General features: G+C 45.4%; 1 protein-coding gene across 3 annotated transcripts in view; it reads left to right on the top strand.

Moving 5' to 3' along the window:
• Positions 1 to 8802: 8802 nt before the first annotated feature.
• Positions 8803 to 20614, top strand: part of LOC128097099 (uncharacterized) — a 336173-nt gene continuing 324361 nt past the window's right edge. Inside the window, exon 1 of one of the 3 annotated variants that reach the window (XM_052717292.1) lies at positions 8803 to 9707. In XM_052717292.1, coding sequence (XP_052573252.1) covers positions 9407 to 9707 — 301 coding nt within the window. In that variant the 5' untranslated portion in view covers positions 8803 to 9406. The remainder of the gene's footprint in view (positions 9708 to 20614) is intronic. The other 2 variants (XR_008213785.1, XM_052717294.1) reach the window with 2 other exon arrangements.

Here is a 20614-nt window from a genome sequence, read left to right as displayed (position 1 = left end):
ATCCTTGCTCATCCCTTCAATCCATCCAACCACGTGTGGGCCTAGGTTCATAGTGCTTGTCTCTGGAGCCAACTTCTCTGCTGAACTTTTTGCAGGTTCAGCTGGAGACTCGACAAAGATCTAAAAGATAGGGCACGTGAGACAGTCCACTATAGGTGACTTATCACACCTAATGTAACTTACATGCCTCTACCAACAGTAGTGTTGTCTTATTTAGCAATGGAGACCGTAGCTCAAGGAAGTTGAGCAATCTGTCAAAGGTCACGCAATGAACACACTCATCCAGTCATTATCTACTGAGTGTCAGAGGCCTGGCTGAGGAGGGAACTCAGGCCATTTGGATTTGCAGTCCTAATACCATTAACACACACACACACACACACACACACACACACACACACACACACGCATGCGCACACACACACACACACACACACACACACACACACACACACACATACACACACACACACACACACACACACACACACACACACACACACACACGCATGGGCACACTAATGTTTCTTGTAGAGAGCAGATCCCCAAAGGATCATTCTTCATATAGATCACCCCATAACTCACCAACCTGCATTAGTTGCAGCTGGTCCTGGCCCTGTGAGGGTATCAAGCAAGGAATTCACTGGAAGGTGTGTGTGTGTCTGTGCTCCCCATCTAATTACTAAATCTTCCTCTCCAACCAGTGGCCAGTTTCCTTCCAATACATAGTACTCCTGTCCAGTTTTTCAGCCATGACTCTATAATGCATGCAGTTTCCAGAAATCTTAGAGGCCACTTAGGGTACTGCCTAGGATATTTAGAGCATGAGCCCAGAGACAGTAAGTACCTGGCTTCAGGTCACACAGTGCCAGAGTGGGAGCTGAAATTAGAGCCCTCATTTAGCATGTACTATTGGAAACCACACACTGTTCATTTTGCAAAGAAGTTTCCAAGGATACTTGCAAAATGTCTCAGGAAGGTGATTTAAAATGATTTTCTTTTTCTCTCTTTTTGCGTTCTGAACTCCGGAAACAGATTGGACTGAACAACTGAGCAGTGGGGAGGCAAAGTAAACAGAACGGGTACCTCATGCCCCCGGCATGTCTGTTGTCTGCAGCGACCGTCACTGCCTGTGAGGCTGACAGACACAGCTGAGCCTGCTCCTTCTCAGGGTTCTCAGACTCCTTCTGGTCTGTGAAGAGACCTGCCTTGGTAACGAGAAGACAGGACAGTCACTGCCTGCCTGCTTTGGGAACTTTTTCCCTTCAGTTATCTTTGCATTTGGGAAGGGGGGTGGTACTGGGGCAAGGTTCTCCTGAAACAACAGCACTCATTCGAAATCTATTTTTTTTTTTTTTTTTTTTTTGGTTTTTCGAGACAGGGTTTCTCTGTGTAGCTTTGTGCCTTTTCCTGGAACTCACTTGGTAGCCCAGGCTGGCCTCGAACTCACAGAGATCCTCCTGGCTCTGCCTCCCGAGTGCTGGGATTAAAGGCGTGCGCCACCACTGCCCGGCTCATTCAAAATCTAAATCAGCAAATCTTTATTCTTTGGTGGCACCAGCTTGATCCAGAATTCAAAGTTCAGAGTCTAGGAAGAGGCCTAATATCCAGTGGGAGGGGTCCAGACCTGATAGTTTATAAAGACTGAGTTCCAATGACCCCAGAGTACACTAACTCCCTCTGAACCTAATGAGTGTAACCTCTCCGATGCCGCTTTCTGAGTTCAACTGTCACAGGCAGAGGATTTAATGGCTGATGTCTCTTTTTAGGGTTGGTTAAACAATTAGCCAGACACTAAGGGTTGCTCCAAGATGAGTGTGTTTTAGGAAGGTTTTTAATCTATCTATCTATCTATCTATCTATCTATCTATCTATCTATCTATCTACCTACCTATCTACCTACCTACCTACCTATCTATCTATCGTGAAGTGCAGGGTTTAGACAGATTTTTAACAGAAATGTAATGCCTTTGGAGCAAGGAGAGTATGCAAAAGAAGTTTCCCCCCGGCCTGTCCCCAGTGCATACCATAGATAATAGCTGTTGCTTTACACAGGCTGTGACCTGGCCAGAGCAGAAAGAAAGGAGCCCACTGGGCCACTTGAAGCCCCAGTTACAGGGATGGGGAAGAGAAAGGATTTTCTTTCCATGCTCCTATCTGCCTGCAGAAAGAGCCCAGGATATGCATGGTTTATGGTTCAGTGGGCAGAGAGCAGAATGAATTTTACATCATCTTTGCCTTATCTGGTCGCCTTGTATGCTACACAGGCTGCTGGATCACCTACAGAAACTCTGTCCGGACACATGCACCCTCAGTCGTCACCTGCTTCACCTGCTGGGGTTTTTGTAGATGACGCTGGAGGCATAAGCATTTGTAATTTAGGCTAAAATGTTAAGTTCTCACTAAGCACATCTCACTCTGAGCACAGTGCCTGCCAGAAGCACACAGTAGGTTCTGACTGAACACACGCAGGGAGATGCGATTACTCATGTGACAGTGCCCCACTGCATAATTCAATGAGTGTTTTTTGCATGAATGAATGAGCTTACAGGCTGCTTGTGAAAACAAGACATAAATCCCCACATGAAATGTTTAATAACAATAAAATGTTCAAATCAGAGTTCAATACAACAACTCAAGAGATGGTGCAAGCCACCATGGGACGGCTATATTAATGGCCAGGCCATGATTTTTATAGGAGTTCAGAAAGGTGGAAGAGATCAATCTGTGGGCTTGGTGTCAGAAAGCCTCAGATAGACTCTCGATTATGCACTTAACCATCACATCTATTCATTCATCAAATGCTTCCTGAGCTCATGTTAGTGCCAGCTAGCTTGCTAGACCCTAACAAGGCAGCGATAAGCAATGCAAGGCCCACGGGCTTGGAGAGCTCACAAGCTAGTAGGAGAAGGCAGTTAGGCAAAGGGACAATATAAATATTGTCTTAGTGGGTGAATACTCACAATATGTACGTCATAGACTGCAGCATTGTAACCAATGCTTCAGATTTCCATGTGAATACATTCTAAATAGTCCCCGCAACTCAACATTTAGGAGTTCTCTAGAGTGCTCACCTTTTCTTCTCTCTACATCACCCCCACCCTTGCCTTGCCTCCTTTCCTGTCCTTCAGTCTGCTGCCTCCTTTCCTGTCCTTCCGTCTGCCGGCAGCCTTCAGGAGCACCGTTCTGTCCAGCTGCTGGTAGGTATGTTGGTGGGTAGCAAAGGAGACCAGGAAGCAAAAAGTGTCAGTGGCAAGAACAGGTCCAACTGTCTTCAGCAATCACCAGAACTGCCTCACCACAATCCAGTGCTTACCCCGGTCACTCCAGTTAACTCGTCAGCTGTATGGCCATGAACTCTTAGGCACCAGTGCAGCAGCACTGAAGGGTATTCCAGATGTAAGTGAAAGAGGATGAAAACCATATCTCCTTGAGGAGGTAACAAACGTATGACTCCTAGCTTTCTATCACCGTCAAGGAGGGACTAAGCTAAGAGACACCTTCACATCAAAGACCCCAGAGCTGAACGCATCAACAGTGGTGCAGAGGAAAGCACCCAGCCACTGGTACCAAAATATGTAAGCAGCAAATGCTGACTGGACCTTGGAACATGACAGCTTAGTTTCTGTAGGTCTTCGTTTCATATTTACCAATGGACATCGTGATTCTTCTCATATTCATGTCATAAGAACCAAGTGAAGTGGGATAAAGATTTGGTGACTAGCTGTTAAATCAGAAATGATTTTACAATCATTCAGTAACTTACTTATCAACCAAAGCAGAAACCACTGTTGCTTGTGACTTCCAGTATATCTAGTTTATACTAGCTTACTGGTATGGCCCTACCATTTGTGGGCAGTCATCTGAACCTAATGCACAGTCTGTAGTGGGTCATACATAAAGTTTATGTAACATAAACCATCATATGTGTCTCATCCATGACCAGCAAGTGTGGGTCCTGGCAGGTGAGTACCCCTCAAGATGAAGGGCTCACAGAGCTGGGTAGATGTACTCACCTGCTAGAGTCTACAGCGCAATGAGGAAATAAGTCAGAGATTATGTACAGCTCATGGCGGACTCCACCATAGGGGTGGTGACAGAAGCCCATCCCATTAGGCAGTGGAATTAGACACTGTTTTCTAGCATAGTAGGAAGTGTAGCATTCTGAAGATGGAGGATCAATAATACACAAGAACAGTTAATGGGGGAAAGGGTAGAGGCAAGTGACTATGTTGCTCTGTTAGGCTTTGGTTACAGGACGGCGTCAGAAACAGTGTGACAAAATAGCCATTATGCTCTAGGCTTCTCTTGGCCTTTATGAGTAAGCCTTGTTTGCTGTTGATCCCTAATAGGGACACTGAATCCTTCTGTCCTCTGTCAATCAACTGGTGTGCTATCTACTCCATAAATACTGACCAAGCACCTCAAATATGCTGGGTACTTGAGGAATCAGTCATCATCCTTGGACCTTGTCATATCAAATGTGGGTTAGACCAGCTCTCTAAATCATGCTGGGCTCATGATTGAAATCAGTGTGGAATCCTGAAAAGGGCAAAGGCATGCGTGCCAGGAACACCAGTGTTTGGATTTTGACCTGGGTCCTGCTCACTGGGTTGGCTCAATGTTCTTTCTTTTCTTTGGCTAACGGTCACCTGCCTTTAGGGGACCACCTCTTTCCTGTTGCATGCTGTCTGTCTGAAGGATTGGGCTGGTTCCAGGCATAGCCTACCCTACTAGCTTTTACCCTGGCCATGGCATTTAGGAACGTGACCTAATGTAGGAGAAGCAGAACTTTAAATCTCCTTGAGACAGACAGATACTATCTCTTCTTTGAGATGATGCAAGTCTAGAAGTCTCTGTATCCGTGACCCATCCTCTCTTTACAGGAATGCAGTATTCTGCAATGGAGAGATTATGGGGAAGGCCAGAGATAGATAAACACAGAGGAGAGAGCAGAGGAGAGGAGGAGGGGGAGGGGGAGGGCAGAAGGAAGGGCATGAGAGGAAAGAGAAAGGAAGGAAGGGAGAGAGGGGGAGGAAAAAGGAAGGGGTAGGGATGGGAGAGAGAGAGAGAGAGAGAGAGAGAGAGAGAGAGAGAGAGAGAGAGAGAGAGAGAGAGAGAGAGAGAAGATGACATCATCAGAATTGGTGGACATCCAAGATAGCTTCACCCTGAACTCCTGCCAAGTGACGGGAGCCCATAAATTCCCTTTGCCTTGAGCTGGAGATCTGACCTCTTTCAGTAGGTGGGCTGGGTAGGAGCATCTCTGGAGTAAGAATTAAGTGCATTTCTGCAGACAGTGAGAGAGAAAAGCAAAAAGGCTTCTGAGCAGGAATGCTGTCTATGTCTGTAATTACGGTGGCTTTTCCTGATTCCCATCTCCATTGTCTCTGTGCTAAGAAACATTTAGAAGGGGACTGAATGTGGATCTAGCCACATTTCCCTGTGTCAATCTGAAGTGTGTTTCAAGGTGGTCCTTTCTCCTCTGGAGTCTGTGAGTCCTCCCAGGGGGCTTGTTACTCCCACGTTTTCTCTCTAGCCACTAGTCATAGCATTCACGTTTTTATCTTTGTAGTGTTTTCGGGCTTCATGAGTCATCTCATCTGCATGATCACCCTTGGTTCCCAGGGCATCTGAGGTGACGCCGGGGCTAGGATGGTCATATGGCTAGATGGAGGTTCAGAAGGGTCTTGGCCTTTGGGCAGGAGCTGAGTGATAGTCTTGCAGCAGGGTGGGGACAGAAGATGGAAGGCACACTGATGTTGGAGATAGATAGCCCCACACTGAGTGCTCTCACTTTCATGTTCTGTCTGTCTCCTTTCAATCACCCCAAGTCTCAATTCCCCAGTTTGCCAAATGGAGGACTGGAGATCTGTTCCTTCTAGGATTTTTGTGAATACCTAGGTAGTGATAGAAAATAATGGACTCTGTAAATTGTCAGATGATGTCCCCAGTCTGGAATTGATTTTGGTTGAATGTTGGGCAGAATCGTGCTGTGTCCAGCTCATACTTATTCTAGACATATCTAGTACATTGGTTTTTTTGAAGTCAGCAAGAATATGGATATCAAGAAATTGACAAATACAGAAGCCAGGCATTTGATTTTTCCCTGGGGAGTCAATTGTTGCTAACCAACACACCCAGGATGGTGGGGGGATAGAAAGAAAGACAAAGCAAAGGCTAGTAATGTTTAAGGTGCCCTGTATATTGACATTCTCACAGCATCGTCTCTAGTTCCCAGACTTGGGAGCAGATGCTGGCTATTTTATAGATGGGGATATTAAAACTTAGAGGGAATTTAATTTGTCAAGGACACAGAGTCGATGTAAGAGCAGAGATATGATGTCCCTTATTCCTGTAGAGTATCCCAGATAATCCAAAGATGCATCCATGCATCCCTTAGCATCAAGGATTTTTGTTTTGTTTCATTTTGTGGTATTAGAAATGGGATCTAGGACCTTACACATGACACACACACACACACACACACACACACACACACACACACACACACACACATACACACACACTCTACTACTGAGATACATTCTCATCCAATCTTTCAGCCTTTTAAAAAAATTGAAGTAGAGCCTCACTGTGTACTGGGATAGTCTTTGAATTTATCAGCCACTTGCCGCAGTCTCTTGTGTAGTTGGGATTACAGCTCCAAGCCCCCACAGCCAGCAGGATCAATCCTTCTGATTTTCAACACTGCTATGGTAAGGTATAAGTCAGTTTCTAAGACCCTGTAGCCTTTAAGATCTCTTTCGAATTTCAACAGTTCAAGTTTGGGGCTTGGAGAAAGTTGAAGAGAAGTGTAAGGCATTAAGCTGGGTACAAGGGAAGGAATAGGCCATTTTAGAAATCCTAAGTTCTGGACCTTGATTGCAGAAACTCCTCTGGGTTCCAGAAGTCAGACAACACCGTTAGGGTCACAGACATCAAAAGCATACAGACCTGAGAGGAAGGGAATCGGGTCCCAGCTCTGCTACTTCTCCTGACTGGCGTGTGCTCCTTTATCTGTCACAGGTCACAGTATCTAATTACGTGTGTTTTACCTCCTGGAGCTTTGGTGGCATGGTACAGAGGATCTTGCGGCTTTTGGAAGCTGCTGTGGCCACACATGTAAGGGACTGATCATGTTTCTCAGCTAAGATAACCTTTTCCGTTGCTAAGAGAGAACAGCTTACCTGTTTTCCTCTTCTGCCATCTCTGGCTTTAAGAATCCCCCAACTCCCAGCACCTTTTCCTTTCTATTTTTATAGCTTGAGAGCTTCATATGATGATGTCCTGTATGCTTCAAGCTAGATGAGTGTTCCAGAAAGGAAAACATCAAAAGGATCTAAACAAAATGAAAATCTGTTTTCTGCTTGAGAAGATGGCAGATGGGTTCGAGGACCAGCATTGTGAATGCAAGCATTCCCACACATCTGAGAGAGACATCTGGAACAGGACAATTCCAGGAGAGGCTGTCTCTAGATGGGGATAGAGGGCCTGTGAGGTGCTCAGGAGGCTCCTGGGGACCCAAAATAAGGAGATCGTAAAGATGGAATTAACAGTCATTTAGTCCCTTGGGTGTGCCTTCCTTGTATCATTTCACCATCACAACAAGTTTAGGAGAATATTTTATTACACCTTCTGGTTGAGGAAGAAGATACTCAGAGAGTGGGTTGGGATGACTCATGTTGAGGCTCCCTGAATGTCTCACCAGTGGTCCTTTCTCCCCGTTGCTTGTTGGATGGAGGGAAGTTGCTGTGGTTATGGAAGCCAGGGGATGGAGAGGAACTTTTATCCAACACTGCAGGAGCCTCTTAGGGATTGCTCTTCCAAGGGCTTCTGCCCAAGCCCCCTCCAGTTCACTTTCTGCATCGCAGCCAGAGTGAACTACAAATAAAACCCACAGGAAGCACCACAACACTTACATCCCCAATCCCAGGGTAGACTCTAACTACCTACTGACCTCCGTGGAGGTCAGCCTCCCTATCAGGTGGAACTTCCCACTTCGTATCATGCCACTAGGTCATTACTCTTGCTGTGTCTAGCTGCAGGTGTACCCTCCTTCACCTTAGACGTATTCAACTCATTCCTGCACCAGGGCACTTGCATCTGCTGTTTCCTCCACCCTGGAGATGAAGTCCTGATCCCACAGGACTTGAGTTCATTGTTACAATCGAAGCAGGTCCCTGCCCCAGTGTTCCAGTTTCTGTTGTTATTGTGATAAAACACTGACCCAAAACAACTTGGAGGTGTTATTTCATCTTATAGGTCACAGTCTGTCATGAAGTCCGAGCAGAACCTGGAGGTGGGAGTGGAGACATCGACTGTAGAGGAACTCTGCTTACTGGCTTGCTCTCCATGGCTTGCTCGGCTTTCTTCTGATAAAACCCAAGACCACTTGCCCAAAAGTAGCACCCCTCACAGAAGACTGGGTGCTCTCACACTAACCATCAATCAAGAATATGCCCCACAGATGTGCCTGCAGGCCAGTATGATGAAGGCATTTCCTCAGGTAAGGGTCTTTCTTCCCAGGTGAGTCACGCTTGTGTCAAGTTGACAAAATCTAAGTAGCAGTGATCATTTCATATTGCAGGCCACCACCTATTTTAATTTGGCTGATTATTACTACTAAACAATTTCTTCCTGATTTACCTATTTTCTGTGTCTTCACAGAAATCCAAAGCAAGCTCTACTGTACTCTATAAAATGCACGTTGGCATAAAACAGAGGTAAGCTCATGGCAAATATTTTTTGAGTAAATTGTTGCTGACTTTTTTTTTTTTTTTTTTTAGGAAGGGCAGACTTTCATTGGAAGAAGGAAGAAAAAGCTTTTTTTGGGGAGCTCCACTCTGCTTATTTTATTCTCACCACAACCTTACAGGAAAACTCATCTGATTCCCATTTTATAGATGAAGCAACAGGGACTCAATCATTTGGCAATGTGCTGAGGTCTCACAGCTGCAAGTGGACCCCGTGGCTGCCTGTCCCAGTGCCCACAAGCCTGTTTCCAAGGCGTGCAGCAACCTTGTGCAATCAGGAGGGTGCCTCTGCAGCAGTAAGATTTTGGGCGAAGACACTCCCTCGGAAGACTCAAACAGGCAGTTGGGAATGAGTTTCCATAACATAAATCACTGTTGCTTGTCCTAAAGCCCAGACCTTCTGGGGAGCAGACACAGACCGCCTAAGCAGAGGGCTGCGGAGAGACCAGTGATGGTTATAGGAGGTGCTGTTGTTGTCTAGAAGGGAGTCTGCGAGTGGCGAGTGGATACTGAGGTCCTGTCCCCCTAACAGAGTCCATACTGTGGCCAGGTCCAGACAAAACACTGTTTCTGGCGCCCGCTCCTGCGTTAGGGGCCGAAATGCTGAAGGGCTCTCCTATTCGGGGGAATTCGGTAGTGATGTATAAGGTATGAAAGATGTAGCCTGCAGAGAGCCGGCACTATCTCTACTGCTGCTGCTGCTGCTGCTGCTGCCACCGCTGCTGCCGCCGCCGCCGCCGCCGCCGCCGCCACTACTGCTGCCAGCAGAGCTGCTGGGAGTGAGCCTCCCTTCTCCCAGATACCCAGCTCCGTGGCATCTCCCGTTCCTTGGCCCCGCACGGACCTCCCCGCCCCAGGGAACAAAAGCAGAGTCGGGTCGCCCTGTTCTGCAGTCAGAGGATGAAGAGTCGAGAGGGCTGAGCGGAGAGTGTGGTCCTCGGCGGCTGGAAGGTAGGAGAAGGTGTTGCGCCCAGCGGCCGCGGCGTGGGAGGCTGGAGTGGGCGCGCCAGGGGAAGGGTGACTGCAGGCGTCCAGCCGTCGGGTGGGTGCCGTAGGGACCCTGCAGGGTGGTGGTCTGCAGCGCCGCGGCCGTGATGCCCACTGCGGGCCGGGAGGCGCGTTCCCGCAGCCACGAGGGAGCTCCTGCGTGGGGACTGGAGGCGGAGGAAAACTCTGATGCCCAAAGCCGAGCGGCGGTGGCTGCGGAAGGGCTGCGCATAGCACTTGGACTTGGTGGTGCGTTCCGCCGCGCAAAGCGGCCCAGGCGGCGGCCGCAGTGTGCGCAAAGTTTTGGGGTAGCGCGCAAAGGCGCAGACAAGGGCCGCAGAGAGGTGCAAGTTGTGGACAGAAAGCCAAGGCGACCCTCAGGACCCCCAGGGGGGATTTGCCTGAGAAGGGAACAAGTGGATTCTGCTCCCCTCCAGCACAGACGAGACAGGGTTGACGCGCAGTTATTTAACCCTTCGGTCCCCGGGGAAAACAACTTCATTCGTGTTGGAGCCTGCCGGACTCAGGCAGCTTAGAGGCTCCTGGCTTGATTCTCCTGTGGTCGTGCGCATTTCCCTGCTCCTGTCGTGGTGTTCTCTTTTCATTTCTGGCCACTTCGGTTTAGCTGGCCTGGGGTCTTTCCCTAGGTCTGTATATTTTACCCCGTGGACCATTGCATACATGTTTTTCCATCTCCTCGCTAGCCTGACTCTTGGATGCTGCTTTGAAAAATGAGATGATTAATCAATTAGGTTAGTGGCCAATTAGGCATAACCTTGTAGGAAAATAATTATGCCGGGCTCTCTGGGCTTCCACCGGTGATGAGGCGGGAATCGAGCCCAGGTGCAGGAGCTGTTCCCAAAAGATAGGACTGATGGGGAATGGGGGTGGGGGATTCTGGAATTTAAGATGAAGAAGATTCAAATGTGTGATGGTGACCGAGATGGTGGGGGGTTCGACGAAGTAGGGGTGTATGTGTGTTTCAGTTTTTGCTGAGGAAATTAACCCTTGACAGCACAGTCTGGGTGGACTTTGCAGGCAGCATGGTGTATCCAACCGCTTGGAGGAAAGGTGTGTCTCCTTGCATGCCTGACCGCTCCCTCCACTCGCCACCACACACACACACACACACACACACACACACACACACACACACACACGTACAAACCTCCAAGGAGCTCCCTCTGTGAATCGCAGCTCCTCACAGTGGCGTTGCTACGCTTTGGGAGGCTGAGTTTAGGGGATTGCATCTTAGTTTCATGTAGGAAGAATCGTGTCGTTGTTGCAGATGGAGCTTTCTGTACACTCCCTAGCAGAACACACATCTCCCCCGATTGTGCTAAATAAAGCCATTATTAAATGGGTGCAAAAGGGAGGCAATCTGTTTCCAGGGCTGGGAAGTTCTGTTGCATAGCAAGGCTCCTTTTTTTTTTTCTTTTCGTTTTTGGAACCACTGGTGGGGTTTGGCACTGCAGTATTACAATACAGCCATATTAAAAAGGTCTTCAGAGCTTCGAGCCCTCCACCGCTGCAGCCTTCTTTTGGACACACTTCCCCATCACATCTCCTTTGCAGCGTGCATGCAGTGGATTCCAAACGCACTGGGTGCCCTTTTAACTCCTTTTTGTGTCAAGCTTAAGCTGCTTCGATCCGTTTAGACACCTGCATATAAGGTAGTAGAATCCTATTCCAAAGGCAAAAACCTGGAGGTGTTTCCTAGGGCAGACAAGATTTTTGCAACAGGTCCTGTGTTTGAGATTTCCAGGGATAGGATCCCTTTGGCTTTGGTCGTAGGGCCCCATCTCTACCGGTGATCTGATCAGGGCTGGACACAGTGGTCTCTGCAATGCCGGCAGCGCTGACAGGGGCTGGTTCCGAATTTTATGGCTTTTCCCCCCTTTGCTATACTGGGTGGGAGGAATGGCTGGGCAGTGCAATGTGATGGTAGGGACAGCTCCTTCTCAGTGCAGAGGGAGGGGGCTGGCTGGGACTACTTAGCAAATGGGAACTGCCCAGCTGGAAGAGTACTCAGTGATACTGGTGTCCAGGGGCCAGCTGTGGACCATAGGCTACTCTTATTTTTTTTTTTTTCAAAAATGAGTGGCCACCCTACAGTGTTTGCCGTTTGCTAAGATTTTTTTCCCCCCTAGAAGCTGGACTCAGCCAGTTGCTTTGCAGTGACTATATTGGTTGTAGATTCTGGTGCTAGCCAAGACCTTGCTCTTTTTCTAAAATAGACTATTTTTTTTCTCTTATAGTAGGAAGAGATATGGGAGAAGAGTGATGAGCGAGGAAAAGAAAGACAAAAAGGGGTGGTGGTGGGGTGGGATTGGTGAGAAATGAAGAGACAGAGAAAGCTCAAGAGGAAAGAGAGATAGGGAGGAGAGATGGGATGCAGAGGAGATTCAAGGGACAGGGACCGAAAAGAGTAACATTAGCACCAAAGGAAAGAAGAGTGCTCATGGGAAGCAAGTCTTGTCCTGTCATCTGGCTTAGAAAAATAAGAAGTAAGAGAAGACCTTAAGCTCTACAAGAGTTGTTCCAGAGAGGCTTGCTGCTTGAAACACACTGTGGATACTCTCAGACAGTTACGAAACAAGTGTTGAATCACAGAAAGCTTGTGACCCTATCTCTCATCCTCTCATCCTTGCCTGGGGTTTCCCATTGGTACAGTGGGGGCTGGGATTGCTGTGTTTGCGGGGTAGTGTGGCTGTGCCCAGTGGAGAGCTTGTTTTCAATTGGATCAAGTGAGGCTGAGCATCTAATGATTTGAAGGAGGTGTCTCTTTGTTTGGAGATCTTTCTTCCGTGGAATGGACAACTTTTTAAAAAAGTGTATGATTTATTTAACCTCAGGGAAGTAAAGTGAAGGATAGTGAGGTAATGGGAAAATAAGTCAGTCATTTCTCTTCTCCAGCCCCCTAATGCCCACACGCAGGCATCATTTGGGCCTCCCAGCTCATCTTCTGTCCTCTGGAACAGGCCCATCTGCAGCCAATATGATCTTTCTAAAAGATGCCTTTGATCACATTTCTTCCCAGATCAAAACCATAAAGGGCACCCTACTGCCTAGAGCATATTATTCAAATTCCTGACCACAGACATCAAGGGCTTTCACTGGCTGGCTTTCTCCCCACCTCCCAGTGTTTCACACATGTACTTCAATACATACACCCTCACGACTTGCACTCAGTACCACACACCCTCGTACCAGTGCACACAGAATCACGCACAATCACACATATACATGTGTATAGTAATGCTTGTATAAGCACACATCCTGGCATACATCCCAACATACATACACAGTCACACATGCTGTCACACACATATGCACATACTGCCTTCATCCCACATATGCACACCCAAGGTATACTTACAGCACCACACACTTTTGTATATATACATAATCTTGCTCACAAATATACAGAGTATATTATTCACACATGTAATGTATGCTTATAAATATATAAGCACAAGCACACACAAAAGCACAGTGTCACAAACTTCCACATACATACACAAAATCTAATTATACCCATACATCAAATCACATGTACACAGCACCATTCCCCATTTACTCCTCATAGCCATACCAACACAGACTTGTATGCATACACAAGTACACATGGGCACAGTTGTATTGCATCCCTCACATACTGCTGCATGTCACACTTGTGTACCTGTCTACATATGCATTCATATCCTATCTGCACTCCACATGTACCTGGTACCTTTGCGGCATTACCCATTGGAAACCAGAGTGGTGTTCTTCAGTCTAGTGAGCTGAACCCATCCCTCAAGATCCATCTTAGAAGGAACATCACACAAAGACCCTTTTCTTGTGTGAGGCTTCTGTTCCCTCTGTTCTTGCCACATGTGTCTTTTGAAGTGGGTGTCAGGAGTTTCCAGGGTCTATATCTTCCAACAGACTGTACATTCCTTCAAAGCAAGGGACAGTTCATTTTCCTCATTCATCCCAGGGCACACCACAACAATTCACACAGACATATGATTATAGTTTAAAGACCACTTCATTTAGGAGTTTCTAAAGGATGGCCAGTGCCCTTGACATTATCCCATTGTTCCTTATTTTCTCTGCTCTTTCTCCCTTTCCCTCTCCTCCTCTCTGCCCCCTGCCCCATAAAGACTATTTCTTTGTAGCCTTCTTGCTATTCTAGAACTCATTACATAGCCTAAGCTGGCCTTAAACTAACAGCATTCCTCCTACTTCTGCCTCCTGAGTGTTAGGTTTATGGGTATGAGCCCTCACACCCAGTTCTTATTTTCTCTTACTCTAATATCTTTATTTACAAAGTTATAATTTTTCAAAAATTCAAATGATACTCTACCATTTAAGATACATGTAACGATTCCCCCCTCCCCCTTGACCGGTTAAATGACCTACCCTTTATGTTGAACACACATTACTAAACATTTATGCTGCTCCTTGAACTTTATGCCATATTTTCCTAACTAGATTATATCTGGGGACCATGGAGTACAGACAGGCATACACATGCTCCTTCAGGCAGAAGATGCATGTGTAGGTGGTGCCTAGCAACTGTTGTGAGACATGAGCACTACAAGCCACTGGGATCATTTTAAACAATGAGACAAAAATATGAATTGAGTTTATTTTAACAATTACATTAAACACCCCACTAAGTGTGCCATCACCCTATGTGATAGTATCACAATCCTTACTTTTACAGAAGAAGAGTGCTAAGCTTTAAGAGGTGACATCAATTGGCCAAGTCAGAAAATGAAAGGACAGTAGAGTCTGAGTTGCAGCTCAGATCTTCCTTTTATTGTTTCCATTCTTATTATTTTGCTTCCTGTAGATCTGAGGGCATCCGACACAAGCACTATAGTTTCATGCATCCATTATCTGCTCAGAGCATGCATGCAAGTTTATGGGGTCTCCTAGCCCATGTCTTCAGTTACCTTTCCAGTGAGTTGGTGTGGTGGTTTGTATGAGAATTGCCCCCATAGGCTCATATATTGAATACTTGGTTTCTATTGGTGGAGCTGTTTGGGAAGGATTAGGAGGTGTGGCCTTGTTGGAGGAGTTATATCACTGGGGGTGGGCATGAGGTTTCAAAAAGCCAATGCCAGACCCAACTAGCTCTCTTTCTTTGCCTCATGCTTATAGAACAGGATATAAGCTCTTCAGCACCATGTCTGCTTGCCTGCCTGCTGTCATGCTCCTCCCTATGATGGTCATAGACTTGCCCTCTGGAACTATAGACCCCCAATAAACTCTTTTATTAGTTTCCTTGGCCATTGTATCTCTTCACAGCCATAGAAAAGTAACTAAGACAGGTGCCACTTCCTTTTTACAGAAAAAAAAAGTATGTATGACAAGTAACATCCACTAGTTAAGCTCTTAGAGACAGGATGAGGTCTTAGCCCAGGTATTTGAGCTCATGGGTCATTGTGTATCCTTTACATGTAAGAGCTGATCCCAGAAGTGAGTAGGTCCCTTCTGCTTTCAGTTGAGTGCAACGACTCAGTGGTGTGCATGAAGGATGGCTATAGGGGTTCCTACTGGAAAGGGTGGCACTGTACTGACACTCATGTCTGGAGACTGAAGCACTAGAGGGGTCAACATGTTCTGTGACCATTTCATTAAGTGAGCCTTTGATCCTCTAGTCCTACTCAACTGCATTTTGAGGTATTGTTTTAATTAGAATCACATGGCTTGAGACTTTGGGGAACAGTTGTAGATGTGACTTCTGGTCCTATAGGTTGGTTGAAAACTATGAATAGGGATACTTGGTCAGTGAGGCAGTCGGTGCTGGAGGCCATCAGAGCTTGGATTTGATATTTGTCTTCTGAGTAGGGTAATGCACTAGAATTCCGCTTACTGCCAGCTTCCTGTGAGTCAGACACTTGGTTGAATTTGCATCCTCCGTTCTCTCATTCTATCCTTGTACTAATCCTGTGAACTTTATCCTTAGTTAAACACTGCCAACCTGGCAACAATGAAGTCTTTGCTGAGATTTTAACAAATAGAAAAGTAGCCAAGGATCAGAGACATTGAGCACCTTGTCCTGGATCATGGTGCATGAAGAGCCTGCATTGGACTCAAGCCCTTCGGACCCAGGACACTGTGTTCTTCCCACTGTGCTGAGTTGCTTCTGGATTACTGCTCCTAACCACATGGCACATAGAGCACAGCCTTGCAGGGCCTTCTGTCTAAGAGCTCCATTAAGAGGAGAAGACATTTGTTATGTGCAAAGGTTCTGCTCTCTAGGTTTCAGATGTGTTAACCCGGTTCGTCTTCATATTGCGCATGGGAAAAACATAAGATGCCAACTGGTGGAGCTGGGATTTAAACACAAGTGGCTTGTGCTCCTCACTGTTCAGTTACATAAGATTCTGGGAGCTATGTGAAATCCTACAGTTTCTTAGCACTTGGAACTATCTTCAGCATCATTATTATCACCATATTTACACCACCACCACCACCACCACCCCATGGTTGTCATCATCATCATCATCATCATCACCATCATCATCATCATAAGCAGCAGCAACATCAGCAGCATTATTATTGATGGTTTCACAACAGCTGTCTCTACTGACATGTTTTATCTTTTGCTTATGGGTACTTCTCATGCTATTCCATTATATTCAAAACAGTCTCCTATTTTCCTATTAGGAGACTGAGTCTCTATGAGGTTCTAGAAGGCTGGGAGTCTCATCCCTACTAGGATTGGGATTGAATTCCTGTAGGTCTGGTGTTACTGTCTGTTATCAGTTCCTTTCTCTGGGCTTTTCCCACTGGTCCCTGTTGCTGCTCCTTTTGTTTGTTTGTTTTTTGAGACAGGGTTTCTCTGTGCAACAGCTCTGGCTATCCTGGAACTCACTCTGTACACCAGGCTGGCCTCACAGAGATCTGCCTCCCGAGTGCTGGGATTAAAGGTGTGTGCCACCACCACCCAGCTGCTGGTACTCTTAACAGCCAGCTAAGCATGGAAAGCCTGAATACTTTCTTTCATCATCTCAATGCTCAGTGGGACCACAGTCTAAAAAGTTATAGTATTGCATTTTCCTGAATGAGTTTTCCTCCTGTCTTTTCCTCCTTTTGAGCTGTCAGCTACATGAAAAGCTGCCTGATGTTTTGTTTATCTCTTTCAATTCCTTAGAAATATAATAATAACATTACCTGCCATGTGTTCTAAGAGTGACGGCGATAGGTAAACTGGATCCCTTGTGTTCTGAAGCCTGGGTTACAGAGTGAAAGACACCTTGTGTCAGAGGGAAGAGCATTTCTCAGGTTGGGATCAGCTGCTGAGGACCACAGTGTGTCACTTTTTAGGTTTGCACAAGGAAGTGGTATTGTTAATGATACTTGGGATCTTTTCCTATTGGTGACAGTGCAAGAATGCTATGTTATTGAAAAGTTCCCATGAGAATCCCCCAATAGCCACATTGCAGAGAACAGGTGACCTGGTGACATCAGGTAGCCTATTAATTCACCTGGTGAAGCTCATGTGGTTCCTACCTCAGAGGGAGCAGAATTAATAAGTGTGAATACTAAATAAAGAATTCATTTGTATTCATCGGCTTTTAGTAAATAAAAGCATTTTTTTTTCCTGAAATGTACTCTGAGCCACAGGTCTTGAGACTTCTTGTTTAGTTAATATGCAGAATGCAGCAGCTTCATGTTTCAAAATGACCTTCTCTACCCCCCCCCCACCCCGCCCCAGCTTGAGTTGAGATTGTTTGGTGATATTTTTCTCCAAGCAAATATTTACAGGCAAGTTGGAAACTGACAGGAAGGAGGGTTTAGAATGAAAATGTTACCAAACTGAGTATAACACATGATGTCACCATGGACAGAGTCCTAAGCACTCAAAATATTTGTCCATTTGTGGAGCTGGCTAAAAGCCAAGCTGTTTTCATCTGTCAATGTTAAGTAAAGATCATTTGGTAAGTGCATTATGGAGACCACGTCTATTGTAGCTGTTGGGTCTATCGCAGACTCAGAGCTTCAGCTGTTTGCTTCGGTATTTTGAACTTTTTGCCGTCTCTAAACTGGAACACCTTGGTAATCCCTGATTTCTTTCTTCCCCAACACTTTCACTTATGCAGTTTTTCCTGCCCGCAACACTTCTTCTCACACCTCCTCTACATGCCCTGGTCACTTACATCTGAAGTTAGCTTCCTTGGCCTGCAGGAGCTCTTCCGAGTGAGGTACACCAATCATGTGGGTGGTTTTGTTTCTTTATCATTTTGTAACATGTAAATGATAGAATTCAGTTGTAAAAATGAAGTATAGAAAAATAAGATGCTAGTAAAAATCCACTTGAATTACAGTTCTTTGTGTTATCTCTCATTTTGTGATTCTTTTGTATTTATATGCACGCATATGTGCATGCACACATACATAGCATCCGCTGGCATATTTGACTTTATATTATTTTATCTTGAATATCTTCATTCTCATAGCTTTTTGATTGCTTACAAATTAACCTAAATTTTTCTTCTATTATCATTTATGCTTATGTGTATTAAAACACAGACACACCACACACACACACACACACACACACACACACACACACACACACACACACGGCAGCCTTCTTCGAGTCAGTTGGTATAGATACACTGCTGTTTTCAATGACTGTGTACTTTTTAATAGAATGAATATGTCACAGATTTTTCAACCATTTCCCTGCTGACAGGAATTTAATTTTGTTCACAAATTTTTATAAATGATGCTGAAATTGCTAGCCTTGTACATTTACTGTTTCTATGCTTTTACTTGTAGAAGTAGATCCCCAAAAGTAATTTCCATCAGTGGAAAGATAGGTCTTGTTTAAAGGTTAGTAGAAGGCGTCATGTTACTTTCCAAGGAACGAGTTAACTCACATTTTCCTTCACATGTACAAAGTCACCTTTCCCCCTCTTGCTGGCCGCAAGCGTGAGCATTCTTTTCCTTGAACCTTTCAGGTAAGGGGTGATGTTGCATCGCTCCCCCGCTTTGTGTTTTCTAGGTGTTTGATAGGCAGGAGCATCTTTTCACATTCATTATGAGACTTGGATTCACTCATTCATCATCTTTTCCCAATGTTCCTTTAGGTGGTATGTCTCATTTCATTAGAGAACCTTTTATACGGTGGGTGGTGATTTTTCTTTCTGTTTGTCTATATCACATATATCTTTCCCTGCATAGAGGTGTGATCCAAGTTATAATGATTTCTTTGTTTGTGTCTAAACTACACTAGGCATTTTTTGACAACAGCAATGACTAGTCCCACATTCAGGGTGTGTAATTCATCTCTAGGTCATTACCTCTGGGCAAGGCCTGAAAAAGTGGAGATAGGAAACACAGGGCTATAAACATTGACCATGCATGGGCTACCCAAATGTATTTCATCTAACAATGATGTCTGTGGGACAATTTATGCACATGTTGTCACATGAACTGAGACATTTCAAATAAGCAAAGTTTCAAGATGACTAATGTTCTGAAAATACTTATAAATGAATTACTTCCATGCTTTCCAAAATAGAATGATTCAGAAATATCGTTGTGAACATCCGTTATTACGCTGAGCTTACACTTGATATGCTTATAGGCTATTTTGAGGCAAAAGACTGCCTCTGAATAAGAGTAGCCCCAGACATCTGACCTCTTGGATTTGAAAATCACATTCTTGTGTGTGGATTGATTCTTCTCAGATCTATGGTTTATATTTCTGCATCTTCTCCTTCACTGTCAGATTTACTTTCATGTCTTGGCATGGTCAGCTCATCTAGTATTATGTTCAGTGCGCTTGCATTTCTACCCATCTTCGCCATAGCTATGGATTAATCAGAAATTATACCCATTTGAAACATTGATAAGTGATGAGTTCAGAGCCACCAGGTTTGGCCTGAGTGCCATTCCCCTGTGTGAAGAGTGTCACTTCCCAGTAGAAACACAACTTTTGCTGTACTGTTAGTTTTTTCTTTGCAACTATATTCTGTTAAAGTGATACTCCTCCATATGGTGACATGCCATCTCCACTATTTAGCACATCAGTCCAATTGCTTGTAACCAAGGGCCTAAACAAAGTGTTCTAAAGGTGTCTTTATAATGATAGAAATGCATTTCTCAGTTTTGTACAGGTCTGAGCCCACAGGGAGGCTGTGATTCAGGAAGTCATATGGACTCCAGCTCCTTAACTAGAGGCTTCCTCGTCCCTAGGTGCCATGCTATCTTCGTGATCCATGATGTGATGTCACCATGTCCTCATTCTGGTCAGATGGTGGAAAGGGAGAAGAGGGAGCAGAAGAGGAGCCTCCCATTTATTTTCAGGACATGGCTGGGAGTTGCACCTACAATTTAGTCTTATGTTCTCATTCCTAACAGAAGGGAGAGGAAGGATTATTGTTTTTATTTTGAGTGGATTTGTGCCAGAATGGAGCTTCCATTTTTGGAAGATGAGAAGGATGGGTATTGGTAGACACACCAAGCAATCCCTCTGACTCTTGTCATTCTGGTGTCCTCTCAGCTTGCTTGTAAGTTTGCCAGCACTTGTGTGCAAAGCAGACGTCGCCCACTTCCTCTGCACCCACCCCCTGCTATGTGGAGGATGAAAGGGCTCTGCTGTAAGAACAGCTTGATTTCCAGTCTTTCCCTCCTTATTTGAATAGTGAAAAATGCACGAAAGAGATTTGAACTAACCAATGATATGAGGCTTGGGGAACCTTTGGATTTCTTGGCTGTTTTTTTTTTCCTGTAACTTAGCCCATCTGTCTAATTCTTTATGATTCTACTCGAGATTAGATGTCCTTAGTTCTTACTTAACTCCCATTTCCAGCTTTAAGAGGGTTGGGTGTAGAGACCACATGCCTTGCAAACAGGTGTGT

Source organism: Peromyscus californicus, unplaced genomic scaffold, assembly GCF_007827085.1.
Source record: "Peromyscus californicus insignis strain IS unplaced genomic scaffold, ASM782708v3 Scaffold_5__1_contigs__length_169319896, whole genome shotgun sequence".
Taxonomy (NCBI): Eukaryota; Metazoa; Chordata; class Mammalia; order Rodentia; family Cricetidae; genus Peromyscus; species Peromyscus californicus.
Note: the sequence above shows the minus strand (reverse complement) of the source record. Positions and strands in the feature narration are given on the sequence as shown.